Source organism: Electrona antarctica (genome assembly GCF_951216825.1).
Source record: "Electrona antarctica genome assembly, chromosome: 14".
NCBI classification, from domain to species: Eukaryota; Metazoa; Chordata; class Actinopteri; order Myctophiformes; family Myctophidae; genus Electrona; species Electrona antarctica.
Window position 1 is genome coordinate 40820531 of NC_136795.1, and position 23144 is coordinate 40843674.

The window sequence follows — 23144 nt, forward strand, 5'->3', positions numbered from 1 at the left end:
AACAACACTGGTGTTAAGACACCAGAAAATACAGTATAGAAACTGAAGGTTGACTGAGCAACAATTTCAGCATTAATAATGTATGTTTGTAAGAAACATTGTATCTTCAACTTGTGTGTTTTTTGTTTTCATAAATGAATGCCCTACTTTGTAGTTAAACTATTGTGTAGCACAAAAGTAGCAAACATTGCAATGCGTTGCGAGCTTGTAGATCTACTATGTTTGCTTTTTTAAGTGAAATAAGTGTCCGTGGGTTTTATAATTGAACCAATTCATAGTATTAACCAAAGCTTGTGACTAAATTATAACTATACTGGATATTGTTTTTTACATTTCTGAAACAGTGAATATACAGTATAATGGAGGGCGTCTAATACTGTAAATGTAAAACACTGCAGAAGAGTTGAACAGATATGGCAAACACTGATCTGTTTGATCACATCTTTTTTTTATTACACCTGCTGTGCTCAATATGTCATGGTAGCTGTAATGTATTCAGTAAACATATAGGCTGTGAGCTTACCGTATGTAAACAATAAAGGAGCTGAGTACAGTATAGCCTACATTCTCATTTTCAAAGCAGCTGACGGCTGATTTTATTCACTGTTTAACATTGTACAGCCTCGTTACAGTATTATGAACACAATGGACAATGCTTCGGATGAATATAATAAGCAATGCTTTTAACACTGATGTTTTGTGTAATTAGCTGAATTACAGGCTACTCGTGAACGCATATAGCATGATAATGTGCTATATAAAAAAATAAAATAATCTGTGTATGTTTCTACCAAAGTGCTTGATTTATTTTGGCAGAGCCGTGAACTCGGGGGTCATCAATATGTCAAAGACTTGGCCTTGTCCATGGCACATTTTAGACATTCCATTTTACACACCTGTTCTTTATTTTGACCATAATTACTGAATGTCAAGTCTCCAGGTTTTCTTCAGAATATGTATGACACTGATTTACTACGACACTATATGGCACATTATATTGGAGTCCACTAGGTTCTCAAACGTTTTAATTGCAAGCATCACCATAACTCTGAGAGTGTACAAAATGCGGGTCCATTTGGTTCCATTTGTGCACTCACACAGTTACACGCTTGTTATGGTCATTCGGGGCTATATCGTTATGCGTTTCTGTTAATATTATTGTTCACTCATTTTGCATGTCCGTGCGGCAAAAATTGACCCCTGCGTAAACTACGACGTTGTACTCCTCAGAGCGCATATCTCTGCCAGGCCAGGTGGCCTATAGCTTCTCAGTAAGTTGTGGATTTCACATTTGTGGCGAGTCAGACTCATGACCCCCTATGGGCGGAAAAGTGCTTTTGGAGGTGCGCCCTATACAGCACTGCGCAAAAAACTTGGAATACGGATGTGTATATTACAGGAAACTCCTGTTAAACTTTCCAACAAACTCCCATAAACTCCCGAATTGTACCATCACACCTGTATATTACCGTATATTACTGTATATGCCTGCTAAACTTGAGGTTTACAGGCAAAATACAGTGCCCATAATTGCCTGTTAAACTCCTCTTTTCACGCAGTGCAGGACCCACAACATGTGTGCAAATCTGGGTATAATAAGATATACCGGTATGGTGTTTTCTGCACACACATGTCTTACAACAACTGCGTAACACATGCAGGCACGCACGCACACACACACAAACCACAAGGGAAAAAAACATCAACTCAGTCCCTGGCCTTTGGCCTGGCTGAGATAACTAAGTGCGTGAGGATACATTGCGTGTCCAACTGATTGATTAGTTCAGAACAAGCTTCACTATTTATACACAACTCGATAAGATCACCCTGATGACAGTTCATCTTATGACGGCGGCGTCACTTGAATTCAGACATTAATTAGTGTCACGCCCAGAAAGAACCAGTGATGATGTGATCATTTTCAAATATTCAAATATGATATATGATCATTTTGTGGGAGGTCACGACCTGAAAAGTTTGAGAACCAATACGTGAGTAAGCAGAGTTCGAGTAAAGCACAGTACAATACAAGGTCTGCTAAGGGGATAATAATCGAGGTCCTCCATTTTCAATTCATCTGAAAAGTTGACGTTCACCGGCGGTTTGGGGATTTGACGTTTCCTTTTCAATCCCAGCGGAAGTCGTGCCCCACCGTCTCATAGAACTTGACGTTGAAAGGCCTGTAGAAGTCTCTGAGCTGATCGATGACCTCGCGGTCCATCTGCACGTGAGTCCTGCCCTTGGACTTGCCGAGGCAGCGTGGCTGCCCGCTGCTCTCGGGCTTCTTCAGGCACGGGAACCCTTTGGTCCGGTTGAAGTAGAAGTGCTTGTCCGTGATGATGCGCTTGAGTCCCAGGAAGTCCTGCACGCGGCCCATCTCCCCCGCCGGGTCGGTGATCAGCCGCTCGCCGCTCACAAAGTGCATCTGCGACAGGCGGAAGTACTGCAGCCAGTTCTCCAGGTGCAGGATGTACATGCCGATGCGGATGGCGTTCCAGGACGCGTCGACGAGGCCCAGGCTCCGGTTCTTGAAGGCCAGCTCCTCGAAGGCGGGGAGGTCGGGCTTCTTGGAGCGGGTCTGCGTGTAGTCGGAGATGGCCCTGGTGACCGGGTTGCGCACCACCACGATCAGCTTGGTCTGCGGGGACATGCTGGAGATGCGCCTGGGCGCCTCTCTGGTGACAAAGTAGCTCGGAGTCTTTTCTAAGGTGATTTGACTGTCTAGAGTCCGCGGCATTAGTCCCCTAGACAGAGAGAGAGAAAGAGAGAGGGGAGGGGGGGGGGGGAGGAAACACCGATCAATCCAGGTACTATTTATAGAGGCACTATGATGAAGACCTCAAGGAGAAGTTTAATCACTGACATGTAATAAATCACAATTACGTGTGTGTGTGTGTGTGTGTGTGTGTGTGTGTGTGTGTGTGTGTGTGTGTGTGTGTGTGTGTGTGTGTGTGTGTGTGTGTGTGTGATGGAATTATTTAAAAGTAAGAATTCAAGGTACTATACAGATAGTGCTCTATTCCTAACACTGTCAAGTTTTCATCTTTCAGCAATTTGTTTGAAACACCTACAGTACAGCATGTCAAATGGATCAAAAGATGATTTGTTACTGGTGAGTTGCACAAGCAGAATCAGAAATACTGTATACATGAAATAGCACTAGTTTATTTTTCTTTACCATGAATGTATGTAATCCTTTTCTAACATGTATTAAATTAAGGCATCTTCCTCTTACAGTAAAATACAGTAACTGTTGGCGTCATACACATGTTCCCTTGTTACGTCTACTCCATTAGCAGTGGTGCAAAGTAAGTACATTTACTTAAGTACTACTTAAGTACAAGTTTGAGGTATTTGTACTTTACTTGAGTACGTTACATTTTCAGTACTTCTACTCCACTACATTTCAGAGGCAAATATTGTACTCCACTGCAATAATGAATTTATTTGACATTACTATAGTTACTTTGTAGATTTTAATTATTACAAAACATGCATTAACTTCTTCGGACCTATACACATTTCGGCCATTTGAAAATAGACGATCTACAAGCTCACAATGCGTTGTGATGCGATGCATTGTAAGCTTGTAGATCGGCTATTTTCAAAAGATTTTTATACATTTGAAAACATTTTGATTACTTCTGCATGTTTACTCAAGTACATTTTGAATTCCAGACTTTTACTTGCAACAGAGTATATCTACATTGCAGTATTAGTATTTTTACTTAAGTAAAACATGTGAGTACTTTTTTCCACCACTGTCCATTAGTGATATTTCCCATAAGTTAATGAAGTGCCCAAGTTTCAACACATCACTGCAATTATGAATAATTTAGTGGATTTCCAGTAAGTTTCCACGCGCGTTGAGAATGATTAATTGCTACAATCTCTGTTTTATTTCTGATGAAAGCCCTTCGATTACAAACTAACCTTTCCAAGGGGGTAGAGGTGGCCATGAGGTATACCTAGTCTAAAGTGTTGGAAAATATTGATCCATTTAGCTTTATTTATGGATCCTGAGCTGTTCTGCCACTGGAAAAACATGAATCTTTCATGAGATGGACCTTTAAAGCAATAAGCAGTGGTGGAAAGTAGCTACCCCTAAGTACATTTTACTTAAGTACTGTACAATGTTGAGGTATTTCTACTTTACATGAGTAATTCCAGTTTCCAATACCTTTACTTCTACTCCACTATATATCCAAATATTGTACTCTAAGGGGCGACTCACACGGTCGCAACAGATTGATGTGTGCTTGTTGTATACAAAGGGTGTGATACATCTTGCCCCAATGCATTTCCAATGGGAGTCACATGGTTTGACACAACATTTGTGTTGTATGAGGGGGAGGGGGGCAGTCGAAACACAGCCGAAAGCCATACAACAGCTTGTAGTCCAAAATGTTGTATCAAACCATGTGACTTCCATTGGAAATGCATTGGGGCAGCCATGACACTTACAACATTCATACAACAAGCATGCATCAATGTTTTAAAGGTGTGAGTGAGGCCTTACTCCACTTGAGTCCACTACAATTATTTGAAAACTTTAGTTACTTTTTTAGTTACTTTGTACATTTCGATTATCCTGCCACCCTAATAGCCAGCGCAACACCCCATCCTTTGTCCGCCTTCTCCTACCAAACCACACCGTTTGCACACATCTCACCATGCACAACACCAACAGCATGCCTGTCCAGACATCAACCACTACTTTGCATCCATGCAACTGTCATATTTACAGTACAATACCCATTTTTATGAAATAACACATTCTTGCGCAACACCACCAGCCTACGTCAAAATAGTCACCACTTCGCCGAGTGTGTGTGTGTGTGTGTGTGGCCGCGCAACAACACATAATAATAATTAATAACCCATCGGTTTCTACACAATACTGGGTATAAACACACAGCTGAAACATGAAGTGGAGTCTGTCAACTCCCGCAATTTCCTTCTCCCCATATTGCGCTGCTACGTAACTCTAGGATGAGCCGCCCGAAGGGCAGCGAAATTCTAGTTATTATTATTACAAAACGTGCATCAACCACTTCAGCCCTATTTATATTTCTGCTAATTGAAAATAGCACAATACAGTACAGGCTCGCAATGTGACACATTGTGATCAGCTATTTTCAAAAGTTTTTATACATTTGAAAACTTGAAATGGGATATGGCACTTTCTAGTACTTTTGGTACTTTAAATAAATTTTGATGTCAATACTTTTGTACTTTTACTCAAGTCAGTTTTGATACTTTTACTGAAGTAAAAATACCAAGTACTTTTTCACCACTGGCAATAAGCATCTTTGCTACACACACAAAAAATGTGATGCGATACTCGATAAAGTACGGTGATGCAACAGAATGTAAGGCTGTTGGCTGTGTAATCTACAATCTGTATTTTATTGTCAATGCACACACACGTTGTTTTTCTGTCCTTTGAGATTTATTGAGCCACACTGAAAGAAAAACACAGTTTATGATAGTACAGAACTAGCCTATGGAAATGGATTAAAAGCATGGACGCCTATGCAGCAGTGGTTCTCAAACATTTTCATTTCAAGGACGGACAAATTGAGATGTATTTGGCTGCGGACCACCATTTGAAAAGGTGTTGTGGGAGGCAGGGATGCCCATAAGATAAATCTGTGTTCTTAAAATGTAAATTTTCAAGCTTTTTTACAAGAGCTTGTAGATCTCCATCATTTTGTTTTGCCCCTTTTTCTCCCAATTTTGTCATTAGGCCAATTAATTCCTCCTGACACACATTTGTGACCGGGTCTGGCAAATAGGGCCTCATCTCGACCAGAGATTTACAGATTATTAAAGTACAGAATGTAAGCTTTCATATGATATATCATTCAATGAAATTGGAAAATATTTGAAGAGATATGACCATTTTAAAATGATTGTGCCGTTTTACCCAAAGCTGAGAAAATCCCCTTTGAATGTTCACAACATTTCAACACCTAGAGCTGGCTAGCCTACTTTGACTTATAAATGTATACATTTAATTTGCCCAAATCAATAATCTGTTGGAATGAAAACTTTCTTCAACATTCAAGCTGTGTTAATATGAAAAAAGAAAAGAAAATCACAAAAAAAAGATTTTTTTTAGATTTTCTGCCTTTTCATTATAGGCGAGATGAGGACAATTTTGCTAGACCTGGTCACATTTGTGCGTTGTCAATGCTGTAGTATCCTACTTGCTCACCTGCCAGTGAGGAGCCCCCACCGGGAGGATGTAGCATCTGTCCTACTCTTCCCGGACAACACTCCCTAGTGACAGCTGCCGCCACATCCTATAGAAGTTGTGATATTTCTGATACAAATCAAGCACAGGACAAAGGTCAACCAGGGTCTGGGCTTTCTCTAGCCACGGGTTTTATTGCCAAAAGTTCTCTGCAGGGAATGGACAGTGCATGGGACAGTTCATGTGGCGAGGCCCTTTTCCGGGGGTCCGACCGGTCTGCGGGGTGAAAATGCACAGTTAGTCACTGGTTAATGAACAGAAATGTAAGTTGGGGCACCGGGTCCTCCCGAGGCAATCTACCAACTTTTAAACTCAAACTAATAATTATCTTCTTTTCTTTTTCCTTTCTAGGCAGCAGTGGCAGCGGCAGAGCACCAGGTGGCGCTCTCGGACCGACGGGCGGCAGGTAGGTGGGTTTAGTATAGAGCCCCGAAGTCTGACGTCACTTTCAGTAGAGGGCGCCAGTCCTCGTGTATTTTTGAGTGGTGTAAACCACTCCTACAACTGGCTTTGTTAGTGCAGAAAAAATGAGCATGGTTGCTATGTTCACCCTGTTCATCCGGGTGTGATTTCATTATTTAGTCTGTCTGTGCTCAGAAAATGAGCATGGTTGCTACGGTCACCCAGTTCACCCGGGTGTGATTTCATTACGTCAGAGCTGATCAGGCTATATAATACCTTACACCACTCAATTCACACGGGTGTGATTTTTTAATTTGCATTGAAATCCCCAAAGGGGGATTTTAGGTCGCTTCATATAAGAACGGTGTTTGAAAAATCATCCCGGCCTTTCTGTCAGGGGGGTGGCTGTGCGTCGTTAATGATGTCCATTAATATTTGACACAGCCAGTTTCTGGAGAAAATGGAATTAATGTGGCCGCAAATGCCTTGAAACTACAAGAGTATGAAAGCAATGTCGCTGCTAATATACGTCACGCCCTGCAGCTGTCAACCTATAGTCTAAGCTGTCAACACATTGCGTTCCTGAGATTCCTCGTTGACGTAAGCTCAGCTGGCAGTGACTCGACTCGTAGTAACTAGGAAACATTAAATACCCGGAAATGTAGTCTCTGGGTTGTTTGACTCGTTTCTAGTGCTTATTGTGTTACTCTCTGGGTATATTTGTACATTTCCACCTTCAGTCGATGCTTCATATCCATATGAGTGAAAAGGCCGGGATGAACGGTTTATTTTTCAAACACAGTTCTTATATGAAGAAATCTAAAATCGGCCTGGGCCGTGGCTCAGCGGTCCAGGCACCTTGGCCGGTAGCCCGAGCCTGGCAGTGTGCCGCGGGTTCGACACCCGATCCCGACGGCCTTTACTGCATGTCACTCGCCCATCTCTCTCTCCCATTTCCTGTCAGCCTACTGTCTGTCCCTCAATAAAAAACATAAAAAAAAGAAAAATAAATCTAAAATGGGGATTTCAATGCAAATAAAAAGTACACGAACCTGTGGACTGGTGCCCTCTACTGAAAGTGACGTCAGGACTTTGGTGCTCTATAGGCTTTCTCTCCCGTAGGGGACAGGTGAGTGCTTTAGGATAGGGTCCCTCCCTTCTAGGACACGGAACCACGCTCAACCGGATCTTCAGGCCGATACAGGTGACTGGGTTTATCCTTAGCGGTTCAGGTTTGTCTTCAGCCAAATAAACAGATAACGGGGGGGTTTCTCAGTGTCTCTTAATAACCTGCGATCTCTTCCTTCAGATCGAGGCGCAACGCAAACTAAGGGGGAGGCTCCTGCTCCTTTAACAACATCCACGGGAGCTGGCCAGGCTCTGTTAGTAATTACATTCTTCTATAACAGTTCTTTATCCTTAGCTTCTATTCCGATGGCCGTGGGTGGTTCTCCATATATGAGGTGAGATTAAAGGTTGGCTTACGACCTGTGTTGAACGAAGGCGTCCGGGAGATGCGAGTTCCGCTCGCATTAATCGACCGGGCCTGGGGAATATACAGGGTTGTCCGTTGACACGGCTTATCCGCTCTCCTTCTCCGTGTCAGGACTGCTGCTGCTCCATAAAACCTATGAATGGACAGAGTTGTGAGGGTGTGGAACAGACATACAGGAATGTGGTATAGAGAGGGGCTGTATTCCTATAAGCCACTTACCACCCGAGGTTAGCTACGAGCGCGCTGCCTGTCTAACCGCTCTGCGTGGTGAACTAGCCTGCACTGACACGCGAGGCGACCGGCGTTTATATAGCCCTCGTTCAGACGCGCAGGTGAGTGTGGTTACCTGACGAGTAGGCGGTTCAGTATGTAGGCGTTGTCTACAACGACACCCAGGGCGTGTCTCGTTGCCCTGTTTGTCTGTCTGCCTGGTGCGCTGCTGGTTACCATGGCAACGTATGCCGGTGTATGGTGGCTGTCACGGGAGACACCACAAAGTAAACAGTGACAAATATCACCCTCCACACCCGACTTCCCTCCCCTGAACAACTGGAAAACGTACTCAATTGTTTTACTTAAGTAAATACTCAATAAAGTACAAATACCTCAAAATTGTACTTAAGTACAATACTTAAGTAAATGTACGTAGTTACTTTACACCACTGCACACATTGCGTGCGCACACCCTGATTAGCTGGTTATGTAATGTCACGAATCACAATCGTAGAAGATTGATTATGTCTTTCGACTTAGATTAATTTTCGTCATTTACACTGCAATCGTTTTCAGGTGAAACGAGAGTCAGAATACATTACAGGTCTGGCTTTGACGTTTTAATCACTTAGGGCTAATGGACTGAGCTGCACGTGGTGGATCCAAAGGTTTCAAATCTGTCCAGTTCTGTCTAGCTTAAAACATACAAGAATGCTAAACAGTCGAACGTCCAAGTTTTGAGTAAAATAATATCCATGTCTGCAAATTGTTTTTTTACTTACTGTGTACTAATGCAGGGGTTCTCAACGTTTTTGGCCGGGGACCCCCGAAAATGCTTTGGCAACGTCTCGGGACCCCCGCCCCGCCCCCTCCCGACCCCCAATATTAATTGACTGCTACAATAACCTTAATAATAGAGACAATACACCATAAATAAATACTGAAACCATAATCATTAGGGAAGGTGTATGCATGTACTATGTGTACTATATGTAAACTCTTCATTTACACTTTACAGCCATTCAGTTGCAAACCCCCCCCTTTTTTTATAATTTGGGGACCCCCCAAAATAATTTGGCGACCCGTCGAGGGGTCGCGACCCACGGGTTGAGAACCCCTGCACTAATGCAGTAATGATATGATATATGTTGTGATATAGTACTTTACTGTCAGTTCACACTGACATTTGTCTTGCGACAACAATAAATCACGTTTTAATTAAAACTACAAAATAAATCAGGTATTGATTAGCAGGTATTGTAAGTGTCATTTGCATAATGCATAATTAAGAAATTCCAGACTTGCATCATTAAAGCAAGCAGTTCCTCAAGAAAGTATTTTCGTTTAGCTATAGTAAAATAACCAGTAAGACACCCTGAGGGCGAGAAGCGACCTCGCCCCAAAGGGCTGAAACAACAGAGCTTCTTAAAACAGCACAGTTGATAAGCAGGAGTTACACTATTAATCTGGTGTCAATTTGGTCAGATGTAGAGTTGCTGGCCGGCTCCATATATGCAGATGTAGGTGATGATCCAGTCTTCTCCAGACAGCCATATATGGAGTGTGTCATGAGGCGTTATGTGCCGTGTGACTAAAGCTCAGGCAGGCTATTCTTTTGACATCACCTGGCCCTTTTTGAAACTAGCTCCTCGCCACTCGCCCTACACACTTCCACTCGGTTTGAGCATAGATATATAAATAACCGAGACACAATGCAATGCAAGTGGATGGGAGGGGGATTCCGGTGCCATCTCTATTATTTATATATCTATGCTCAAACCGAGTGGAAGTGTGTAGGGCGAGTGGCGAGGAGCTAGTTTAAAAAAGGGGGTATGTGTAACACTTTTGTATTGCCAGTTGACTAGTTGAAACAGCTATGTTTGTTGCTCAGAGCCGCAGACACTTAAGAGTCTGTGTGTCTGGCAAGGTTACATAACCACACACTCCTGGGAACAGAATAACACTTAATGACCGTGAAAAATCCATAACAGAGCAATTTTATCAGCTTAAATGTGTATTCTTCTTAAAAATGTAATTATGAGAAGCTGTCAAAATATACCAAATACTTTCCAGGTTCAAGATCTGCAAGCTCACATAAACGACGCATCGCATGTGAGCTTGTATATGTAACCCCTGGGTAAATTCCCCAGCGTTATTATGTGCCTTGAGTTATTATTGTGTCAAACAATAGCAATATGCAGTCAAGTTGGTATGCAACAGGTCTTTAACAGCTAGAAGCTATTCTACCTTAAGAGGTCAGTCCACCTTAAGAACTCAGCCTAACATGATGTTCCACTATGTTTTTCTTGTTTACTAGCTCTGATTGGTCGATAGGAGGGTCCATCACTTTTCTGGGCTTGTGATTGGTTTTGGGGTGGGACAAGGGAAGAAATGAGTGTGCGTTGTGAGTTTGGCAGGAGAACGTTTTGTGTGTGATGATATGACGCCGCCACGCCGGTGTGTTTTGTAAAACATTACCGTGACTTTATAAGTGTTTAAGACTGGATTTTGAAGCTCATCTGTTTGAGTGTGAACAGATTTGCAGGACTGATTTCGAGACCAGTTCCGTGATTATTATTACTGCAGTAAGTACGGCTGCTTTGCAGCCTACTGTTATGATAGTCTCAAGCTACCGAGGCTAATGATTAGCAGACACTAGTGTCTAGCGCAAATGTCCGGAACAGAAAGACGTTCGGACACAACGTTCGTTTGGAGAGTACAAAGACTGTGCTGCTAAGAACCAGATAGCGCACCCTGCGACCAGGAAAGCTGGGTGCACCTCTGGCATCGTAGGACGTGGGTAAGACCAGTCGTCTGTCAGTTCTGGAACTGTGTAAAGAACGTCCTGTCAACTTTAGCTCTCCACGTTCCGTGGGGTGAACTAACTTTGGCAACGAGGCTCACGTGAATGAAGAGGTGTGTTCACTCCAGTGCTCAACATCACCAACAGGCCTGCAACGGGGGTTTGTTTTTGTTTTGATAATATTATGCCGGCTTTTTATTTGTTTATTTCTTAAAGTGGGCCCACTTCTGTACAAGGTATTTTGAGTGTGTCTATCCTGTAATTTATGTGAATCTAAGGTATTTCCTGAAAGTTGATACTGTAGGTATTTAAAACAGGGGGTAGCCTATTTATTTGCATTGGGTGAAGTATGTCATAGTAAGGTGACATTTCATTCCTTTAGGTAGAATACAAAAGTAGTTACTTCATAAATACAGTAGCGAGTTAATAATAGTTCATTTGATTTACAGGTATATTAAAAGACGAGGTCTAGGATTGTCAGGCTTATAGCCTATTTCTAATTCAAAAGGTACATTGAATGTGTTTTCTATTTATATTTTGGGTGAATAAATACACAATTATTTACAATACTTGTTGTCCTTTTAATACAGGTTGACCTTACAGAATTAAGGTGATACTGTCAGGGGTAAACATACAGTCACATTTAAAATCCAAAGCTATAAGTTATAGCTAGATGTTTTAAGAGTTACAAGTCTGAACTCAGGCGCTGTCTATTAAGGTCGAGCACCGAGGCAGCGTTACATAAATGGAGGCACTGCTGAGATAAGGATTTATTTTGTGACTTTGCATTTAATTGTACCCCAAAACTAGGTTTAAAACTGAACTGTCCCCATTCCGTTATTCAAAATGGCCCACTCCCCAGACCCCCAATTAACCACAGAACTACTTGCGTGGTGCAAAGAAGTTGGGATACAGCCTGCCTATTCCATTGCGTTAAGTGGCATGCAAAAAGACACAGACATTGCCGATGTTGAGACCACTGCTGAAACTGTCAAAGCTTTTGGAAGAGTACGAGTAAGGGCCAATAAGTTCATATCCCGTCTGGATAGTGAAGTGATGTTATGTGAATGCAAATGCATTGTTGACCCTGCATTGGCTCCCATTGAACTGATTTCCCCGGTTGGTGGAGTTGTCTGGAAGGTGACAATAATACACACTGGCCCAGCCCCCTCTGCCCCCGCCGATGAGTTCACAAGCAAACTAAAACAACTACTGGATGCTGAAGGAAAGACTTTTGATGATGTTCAAGCACTCCTTCAGGGACACTCTCCACAGCAAGATGATTCACCAGCCTCTATTATTCGAGCTGTTGGAGAGTTGCTCGCCAAAACTATGCGTCCTACACCAGAAAACAATGCATTCAGGCGCCTGCGGGTCTACTCGGGTGTAGTCCCTACACCAGCCGGCGAAGAGTCTCATGATAACTGGTTGGAGCAAGCCAAACTGATGATGGAGGAATGTGACTGTTCTGATAAAGAAAAACGCAAACGAATAGTTGAGAGTTTAAAAGGCCCAGCCCTAGAGATTATTCAAGCAGTACGGTCCAATGACCCTGACGCTGGTGCTGAAGAGTATTTGGATGCGTTGGAGAATGCATTTGGCACTTCGGAAACCGGTGAAGACCTCTATTTCACCTTCAGGTCCATGAAGCAACGACCTACAGAGCGACTTTCAGATTTTCTGAGAAGGTTGGAGAACCTGCTCACTAAAGTTGTACAGAAAGGTGGCCTACTTCGTGGTCAGCGGGATCGTGCAAGACTGGAGCAGCTTCTCCGGGGTGCTGTGGAATCTGACATCATGCTCCTCAAGTTGCGGCTGAGGGAACGGAAAAGTAACCCTCCCACATTCATGCAACTGTTGAATGAAATTCGTGGGGAGGAAGACCATGATGCTGCTCGGAAAAGCTTGAACTCTACAGTGCGCCAGGTACGTGCTTCTGACGATGCTAAAGTTAAGCCGTCTGAGATGGATGAACTGAAAAGTCAAATAAAAGAGCTTCAGTCCCTAGTTCTACAGTTGACCGTGGGCGGACAGGAGGCCCCCAGTCAAAGCTCAGAATCTACTACACCCAAGGGGAGCAAGAAGGCTGAGCATCAGTCTGATTCTGAGGTTGAAGCATTAAGAAGACAAGTAACAAGTCTACAGAGCCAAATGAGTGTACTGACGGTAACCCACAGCAAAATGGCCACACCTAATGAAGAAAAAGCAAATAACTACAGGTTCAACAAAGGAGCAAAGGAAGGAGCAAAGTCATCTAGAGGAGGAGACGAGTTTTATTGCTACTGATGTGGAGATGAAGGCCACATAGCCACAAACTGTCGTGCTCCTGAAAATCCCCAGAAGGTGATCAGGAAACTACTACAGTCTATGCAAAGGCTCAAGCGCAACCAGAAAGAGCTTGCAACCGGACAAGAGAAGGGTGGTTCTGTCCATAAGAACAACGTTGAGGCTCAGGGGACAGCCAGTTTCCCCCCTGGTCTAGTAGGCGAGTCCTCATTTGGAACAGTGCAAATTGAGGGACATCAGTGCACTGCTCTGATGGACAGTGGCTCCAACGTCTCTATAATCTTTGAAGGCTGGTATGACCAACACCTGTCACACCTCCCCATTCACCCTATTTCCAATTTGGGCCTGTGGGGTTTAAGCCAGTCAAGCTACCCCTACAAAGGCTTTGTGACAGTGGAAGTGGTTTTCCCTGATGATGTCCAGAGTGCCCCGAAGCTAGTGTTGGCATTGGTGTGCCCTGAAGCGAATGGCCCTGAACAGGTTCCTGTCATTATTGGAACCAATGCCAGGTCATACAACCACGAGCCTAAAGTCATGCACGCGGCAGCCAGAGGAGATACAGTACACTCTTGGCGAGTGAGTGCACAGCCATCTGACTTGACTTCACTCATCTCAGCCGATGACCCTGTGGCTGTGATAAAGTGGGCAGGCCCAGGTCCACTTACCATTCCCCCTGGAGCTGAATGCCATGCTATTTGCAAAGTGACTACCAACGTGTCACTCCGTCACAATGTTTTACTAATAGAGACCCCATCCACTGGAGCACTCCCAGCTGGAGTGTTAATGCCCCCATGTGTTCTTCTACCCTGTCAGATGGATGTGAACCGTTTCTCAGTGGTTCTTAAAAATGAATCCATGAAGTTGAAGGCCATTCCCAAGGGAACAGTCATTGCACATGTTCACAAAGCTGACATAGCCACAGAAGTCAAACTAGAGAGAACACCTGGTAAATCCATTGACCCTTCACTTTTTGACTTCGGCAGCTCCCCTATCCCTGAGATGTGGAAAGAGCGGGTGGCAGAAAAGCTGGCGCAAAGGTCTGGGGTTTTCTCACTGGAGGAGTGGGATGTGGGGCTGGCGAAAGAGGTTGAGCATAACATCCGGCTTAGTGATTCCCGTCCTTTCAGAGAGCGTGTCCGACGGCTTGCCCCAGCTGAAATTGACGACGTCCGCCGCCATCTGCAGGAGCTCCTTGCTGCTGGTATCATCAAAGAGTCACGCAGCCCCTACGCCTCTCCCATAGTAATAGCCCGAAAGAAAAATGGCAAGATCCGAATGTGCATTGATTATCGCACTCTCAATTCCCGTACAATACCTGACCAATACACCCTACCTCGAATCGACGATGCCTTAGCCTGTCTCACAGGTTGTAAATGGTTCTCTGTGCTGGACCTCCGTAGTGGATACTATCAAATCGCCATGTCAGATGAAGATAAAGAGAAAACAGGATTCATATGTCCACTAGGATTCTACCAGTTTGAGCGCATGCCTCAAGGCATAACCGGGGCCCCAGCCACTTTCCAGAGGCTTATGGAAAGGGCGGTGGGGGACATGAACCTTCTACAGTGTCTAGTCTACCTGGACGACATAATCGTGTTTGGAAGGACTTTGGAGGAACACGAAGAGCGACTGTTGAAGGTCCTAGACCGTCTGGAAGAGTATGGTCTCAAGCTGTCAATTGACAAATGTCAGTTTTGCCAACCCCAGGTTAAATATGTGGGACACATAGTGTCTGAAGACGGGATAGCCACAGACCCAGATAAAATAGCAGCAGTGGCGCATTGGAAGCCACCTACCAGCCTCAAGAGCTTGCAGTCTTTCCTGGGTTTCTGTGGCTACTACAGGAAGTTCATAAAGGGCTACTCCTCTATAGTTCGCCCACTAACTGAACTGACAAAAGGCTACCCACCAGTGCAGCGGGGAAGGCAAACGTCTAAATCAAAGTCTGAATACTTCAAGGTTTCGGAGCCTTTTGGAGAGCGCTGGACGCCGGCCTGCACTGAAGCTTTCCAACAGATAATGCATAGCCTTACCCATGCCCCTGTACTTGCCTTTGCAGACCCCAACAAACCCTATATCCTCCACATCGATGCCAGCTTGGATGGTCTTGGGGCTGTGTTAAACCAAGAATACCCGGAGGGGTTAAGACCTGTAGCCTTCGCTAGCAGGAAGCTAAGCCCAGCCGAACGCAACTATCCTATACACCAACTAGAGTTTCTCTCCTTAAAGTGGGCAGTCGTGGATAAATTTCACGACTACCTTTATGGAGCCAGGTTCAGTGTCAGAACGGACAACAACCCGGTAACATATGTGCTGTCCTCAGCAAAGTTAAATGCTGCCGGGCATCGGTGGTTGGCGGCTCTAACCACCTATGATTTTGACATTATCTACAAGCCGGGGCGAGACAATGTGGATGCTGATTGGCTGTCCAGGAATGCCATGGACACTGAGGAAGGCTGGAAGCACATCCCATTGGCTGGCGTCAAAGCCATTTGTCGGCAGGCAAGCGTATCTCATTCTCCAAAAAATCCCCACCGGATGATAGACCAGCTTGGAGCTTCGCCAGATGCCATTCCGGAAGCCTACGCCTTTCCAGCCCAGCTGGCACTACATCCTCTGGAGCTAATGAGCCAGGACAAACTAAAGACTGCCCAGGACCTAGACCCCCTCATAGGCTTGGCCAAACGGGGCTTAAGGAATGGAACCTGGCCCACAAAGGTGAAAAGTACAGATCCAGATGCTATGCTACTGGCTAGGGAAGCACCCAAACTAGTGGTGAAAAATGGACTTTTATACAGAAAGAAAATTGGACCATCTGGATCAGGTGCACTGCAGCTTGTCCTACCAAGTGACTACCGACTCACTGTTCTCCAGTCACTGCATGACGATGCAGGTCATCTGGGAGTTGAGAGGATAACGGCTCTGGCAAAAGACAGATTCTATTGGCCGAGAATGGTGGCTGATATAACGCAGTACATAAAGACTTGTGGCAGATGTGTGGCCCGTAAAACACTGCCTCACAAAGCTGCAACTTTGCACCAAATTACCAGCAGTGGTCCTATGGACTTGGTTTGCATGGACTTCCTGTCCATAGAGCCGGATTCAAGAGGAACTGCAAATGTCTTAGTGGTTACAGACCACTTCACCCGCTACGCTCAAGCCTTCACCACGAAGGATCAACGAGCCTCGACTGTAGCCAAGGTCTTGGTGGAACAGTACTTTGTACACTATGGTCTGCCTGCCCGCATTCACTCCGACCAGGGGCGGGACTTTGAAAGCCACCTTATCAAGCAGCTCCTAGGAATGTTGGGTATAAAGAAGTCAAGAACATCCCCTTATCATCCACAAGGTGACCCGCAACCAGAGCGGTTTAACCGCACCCTTCTTTCTATGCTGGGGACACTAAACCCTGCACAGAAGCAGAAATGGAGCCAGCATGTGAGCTTGCTGGTACATGCGTACAACTGCAGCCGGAATGACGCCACTGGTTACTCGCCATATTCCTTAATGTTTGGCCGAGAGGCAAGGCTTCCAGTTGACGTGGCGTTCGGGATCTCACCAGATGGCGAAGATGAAACCACGTACCTACAATATGTGGACAAGATGAGGGCTGAATTGAAACATGCTTATCAACTGGCAGTTGATGCAGCTGACCAAACACACAACAGAAATAAGAGACGTTACGATGCCAATGTGAGAAACCAGGTCCTAGAAAAAGGGGATCGAGTACTCATTCGGGCCACAGGATTGACGGGGAAGCATAAACTGAGTGATCGATGGTTTTCCATCCCCTATGTTATCACCGAGAAACTCTCTAACATACCAGTGTACCGGTTAAAGCCTGAGCGCGGAAGATGCATTGTGAAAACCCTTCACCGTGACCATCTCCTCCCTATAGGATGTTTGGTGAGGTTTTCGAATGGTCCCGAAGAGGCCAATGTACCGTGTCGGCCTGTCACCCGAGCAGCCAACAGAGCGGACACACAAGAGGATGAAAAGGAGGACGAAGAAGCGGAACCCTCTGAGATGTCAGAGTCTGAAGATGAGAGTTCTGTATACATCTCTAATTTCCCAAAATGTGTCCCTGAGGCACTAAAGCCTTTCGAACAACTGCTGAGTCAAGTCTTGCCTCAGAACAATGTTCCTTATATCCAGGACGAAGCTCTGGATACCTCAGACAGGGAGACTGGCCAACTTTCTGCAGAAGAAGAGGAGATAGAGAATGTGCCCCAAGAGATAGAGAATGTGCCCCAACTAGAGGCCCCTGTAGGGCTTGAAGGGGAAGACGTGACAGACGTCACTGCTGAAGGATCGTCCGGTGGAGCTACAGAAGTTCTCTGTGCCCCACGTCCCAAGAGGGAAGTTAAGCCGGTCACTCGACTAACTTATGATGCCCCTGGCCATTCTGTAGACGAACCAGTGGTCGTGGTACACCGGGGGATGAGAATATCCATCAGCAGAAATACAGACACATCCCTGTTCATCTGCCCTGCCCTTTTCCAAGCACCCAGTCCCTACTCCCCTTCTATAGCCAAATATGACTGTCTGAAAGATTTGTTATGTTGTAGGAAGTCTGATGAGGACATTCAGACGTTTAGAGGGGGGAGGATGTAACCCCTGGGTAAATTCCCCAGCGTTATTATGTGCCTTGAGTTATTATTGTGTCAAACAATAGCAATATGCAGTCAAGTTGGTATGCAACAGGTCTTTAACAGCTAGAAGCTATTCTACCTTAAGAGGTCAGTCCACCTTAAGAACTCAGCCTAACATGATGTTCCACTATGTTTTTCTTGTTTACTAGCTCTGATTGGTCGATAGGAGGGTCCATCACTTTTCTGGGCTTGTGATTGGTTTTGGGGTGGGACAAGGGAAGAAATGAGTGTGCGTTGTGAGTTTGGCAGGAGAACGTTTTGTGTGTGATGATATGACGCCGCCACGCCGGTGTGTTTTGTAAAACATTACCGTGACTTTATAAGTGTTTAAGACTGGATTTTGAAGCTCATCTGTTTGAGTGTGAACAGATTTGCAGGACTGATTTCGAGACCAGTTCCGTGATTATTATTACTGCAGTAAGTACGGCTGCTTTGCAGCCTACTGTTATGATAGTCTCAAGCTACCGAGGCTAATGATTAGCAGACACTAGTGTCTAGCGCAAATGTCCGGAACAGAAAGACGTTCGGACACAACGTTCGTTTGGAGAGTACAAAGACTGTGCTGCTAAGAACCAGATAGCGCACCCTGCGACCAGGAAAGCTGGGTGCACCTCTGGCATCGTAGGACGTGGGTAAGACCAGTCGTCTGTCAGTTCTGGAACTGTGTAAAGAACGTCCTGTCAACTTTAGCTCTCCACGTTCCGTGGGGTGAACTAACTTTGGCAACGAGGCTCACGTGAATGAAGAGGTGTGTTCACTCCAGTGCTCAACATCACCAACAGGCCTGCAACGGGGGTTTGTTTTTGTTTTGATAATATTATGCCGGCTTTTTATTTGTTTATTTCTTAAAGTGGGCCCACTTCTGTACAAGGTATTTTGAGTGTGTCTATCCTGTAATTTATGTGAATCTAAGGTATTTCCTGAAAGTTGATACTGTAGGTATTTAAAACAGGGGGTAGCCTATTTATTTGCATTGGGTGAAGTATGTCATAGTAAGGTGACATTTCATTCCTTTAGGTAGAATACAAAAGTAGTTACTTCATAAATACAGTAGCGAGTTAATAATAGTTCATTTGATTTACAGGTATATTAAAAGACGAGGTCTAGGATTGTCAGGCTTATAGCCTATTTCTAATTCAAAAGGTACATTGAATGTGTTTTCTATTTATATTTTGGGTGAATAAATACACAATTATTTACAATACTTGTTGTCCTTTTAATACAGGTTGACCTTACAGAATTAAGGTGATACTGTCAGGGGTAAACATACAGTCACATTTAAAATCCAAAGCTATAAGTTATAGCTAGATGTTTTAAGAGTTACAAGTCTGAACTCAGGCGCTGTCTATTAAGGTCGAGCACCGAGGCAGCGTTACATATAGAACGCCTATAAGTACGCCTGAGTACAGCCAAGTATAAATCGGTTTAACCCCTTTTGGTGTTAGCATTATGTTATGCTTTAGCTATTGAAAAATAGCAGATCTACAAGCTCGTAGCGCGCCACCGAGTGGCGCGCTACGAGCTTGTAGGTCTGCTATTTTTGAAAAACCGAAGAACCACTGACATAGAAACATAGCTTTTTCAGAAAACTGTCAGGATTTTTAGAATCTGATCTCAGGTCTCACTACTGTTTCATCTTGTGTGATCACTGTGTGATGTTCCCATCCCTCGCCGCCTGTAATCAAACATAAAAAAAAGGCTTCTGAAGATGCAGGGTTTCTAATTAAGGGGGTTTTATGAATCAGAGGATTCGCTGGAAAACGGCTCTTCTGATTGGGATTTAATTTACAAACTATCAATCACAATGTGGAGGAGGCTTCCTACACTGATAGATTTGAAGTCTATCCTGTCCCCCATCAGGAGTCTTCAACATTTTTAAAACCCAACGGCCCGTTAGCTAGGAGAGGGACAATCAGACGGGTCTATCCTAGAGCTGTGGTGGGAGCTGTTAGGGCGGCAAGAGGTATAGGTACCATATGACTATGCAGGATTCACACTTCACACTTGTTATTTTATATGTTTAAGTGTAGCAAGTTAGCAACAGTGAAAATGGCACATTATAGGTAAACAGTGCTTTTATTTTACATTCCACAGACGGGGCGCTCTGGCCACGTTAAGGTGTTTAGACAGATATCTGGTGTGTGTGTGTGTGTGTTTGCGTCCTCTCTCAAACGAGCACTTGCCCTGTTGGGCAACCTGAAAGCAGACACTAAAGGGTTGCCCAGGTGGGCAACCCTTAGTGTCAACGCCTGTGTGGTGTCGCTGTGATTCTAATGCTGTTCTCTGTTCGTGTGTATGTTGTGTATGTTGGGTGTTTCATGGTGTTTTTCCTTTTCGTATGTGAACGTGTCTGTTATTTGTATGCAGCTGTGACTCTGTCTCCAAGACAAATTTCTCCCAAGGGAGACAAATAAAGACAACCTTGAACCTTGTGTAGGAGGAGGGGACCTGGGACCAGGCTGCAGGCTGGTCAAGGCCATTTTGTCTCTCTCCCACACAGGAAAACATTGTCTGTGTTTGGTTCCTTTGAGTTCAGTTATGACCTTGTTTCTGCACTTGCACGTAACACTTTTTCACCCCTCTTCCCTCCCTCCCCCCTCCAAGTGACTCCATCTCCAGTGTCTCTGTAACATCCTTGCTTTCTTCAGGACTACATACCTGTATGGCATCAAGTCAACACTTAACAGGGGCAAAGGGCAATATCGCTTCAGAGTGTACATTTCAGAAGGAGAAAAAGAAGAAAGAGTGGGCAGACAAAAGAAAAATGGTCAAAAAACATTGTAAACCTGAGTTCCAGCAGTGGAACCCTTTCACTGCCCAACCTCCTAACTAAGGGATAACCTCTATTCCCTGCTTGTGCTAGAGGGCCACACATAACACTTCTACATTTTCACACAGCCATACAACTGACTATTCACAACACACACTAAAAGTTAAGTATAATGTTCCCCTTAGTTTCACATAAACAAGTTTTAATTTAATCATGTGTGTCGTCTCCCGTATTTGTCATGATTGAGTCAGTTCACGACACAGGTGTAAGAACCTTGTATGTCAAAACTATTGCTTTACAGAGAATGGCAAAAAGAGCCTGCATGTGTTCCAATGGATTGAGTCACAAACTCTTGGTAATACTTTTCATTGGTTCAATATTTTTAAAAACCCACAGACACACTTCAATTTTCAAATGATAAAATAATAATAAAGCTACATAAAGCTCACACAGTGTGTCGCAAACTTGTAGATCTACTACCACTTTTGTTTGACGCTCTTCTTGTATGACGAAGTATAGGGCGTTAATGTATGAAAAAGCATACGAACTTTGAACTATATATGGAGATAAAAGGAGGACGAGTGTGGTTTGTGCATCTGTTGTCTGAGTCAGTGTTTCTCAAACTTTTTCATGTCAAGGACCCCCAGATCGGACCACCAATCCAACTGTGTTGGTCTTTATCTCAACGAGACGAAAGCTGAATACGTAAATATATGCAAATCCAACAATAACGACATTATAAAAACACTTAACAACACTCCTCTGAAACAGGTTGATGACTACAAGTATTTGGGTTCATATATATATACAGTATCTTCTTCCCAAAAGGACTTTCAAACTAGGAAGGGCATGGCCTGGTCAGCCTGCAATGACATGCATAAGATCTGGTCATCCCAGCTTAGTAAGAAGTAGTAAAAATATTTAGGACGACCCTGTGGCTCCGAGACATGGACACTTTCAAAGAAATTAGAGAAACGGTTGGATGGCACTTACACCTAGCCTGGCTAATAAGCCAGACTAATATCACACAGCAGCAGGCAATTTTTTTTTGCCAACGGCTGATTCGGTCTGGCTTATTAGCCAGGCTAACTTACACCCGCCTTCTAATGAGAGCGCAAATCCATCCACCCATCGACTAATCTAATATACGGCAACCTTCCCCGTGTTTCTTCACTAGTCCAAACACAGTTTGCCGGCCACTGCTACAGAGCTGACAATGAGGTTATATCTTCTCTTCCCTTCTCTGGAATCCTGCCTCAAAGCAGACCAGAGGTAGAAAACTGTCGCTCCCTGATGTCATCGCTAGGGACACATGCATCAGTATGGCAATGAAGGACCGCAAAGTCTGGCGTGGCATTTTGAAATCTCGAACGCGGTCGAAAAATGATGATGAAATTGACACTTATTAGGCCGAACTTCCTGAACTTGAACTAGCATTTTGCGTTGAAAAAATGTGTCCTCTGTGTAGAAATTGATGTCATACACCACATCTTCAAATGCGCTCCGGAAATAGCTGATCTACAAGCTCTCAACGCATCACAGTGCAACGCATTATGAGCTTGTAGATCTGCTATTTTTGCCAAAAGTGCCCTTTTAGGGAATTTCAGCCCCTGCCTCTCTAACATTCTCTGCATGTCCCTGACACCTGGGACCTCTTCTTGAGCAATAATGTTTGATTGACTGAGCTGAAGAAAGATGCTGCCAAAGTGTCGCCTGGTTTAGGAAACTGCACGCAACACAATACGGCCAAAAGGAAGACACCAAGGGATGCCTCTGAAATGCTTGCCAAGAAACACACATATTCTCAGGTGAGGGTTTTGGTTAATTGCTTACATAAATGATTCCGGATTAATCAACAGCAGCTGGGGCTGGTGCTTTCACCTGAAGACCCATAAAAGCTCTTCTGGGCTCGTACATTTTCTTTCTAACTGGTGCTAAAATGCCTACATTGTAAATTGAGGTTATACTGTAGAGCAGTGGCTCCCAAACTTTTTAGCCTGTGACCCAAAAGAGAGATTAGTTTGCACGCAGGACCCAAACTATAGTGATAATAGCAGATCTACAAGCTCACAACACAGCACGTTGAGCTTGTAGTAACTTGTAGTATTTCCATTAATTCCATTTGGTTTTCTAATTTATGGAATTCCTTAGATTTTTCTTTGATTTCTTTATGAAATGACTGGGAATTTGTTTTTAATTAATGAAGATTAAGAAAATGTAGGACACAAAAAAAATAAAGGGACCCACAAAAATGTTATCTGCGA

General features: G+C 44.1%; 1 protein-coding gene across 1 annotated transcript in view; it reads right to left on the reverse strand.

Annotated features, from left to right (window-relative positions):
- Window positions 1-2125: 2125 nt before the first annotated feature.
- Window positions 2126-23144, reverse strand: part of hs3st2 (heparan sulfate (glucosamine) 3-O-sulfotransferase 2) — a gene marked incomplete at its 3' end in the record, with an annotated part of 30643 nt that continues 9624 nt past the window's right edge. Inside the window, exon 2 of the mRNA XM_079520450.1 lies at window positions 2126-2744. Within this exon, the coding sequence (XP_079376576.1) occupies window positions 2126-2744 (619 nt within the window). The remainder of the gene's footprint in view (window positions 2745-23144) is intronic.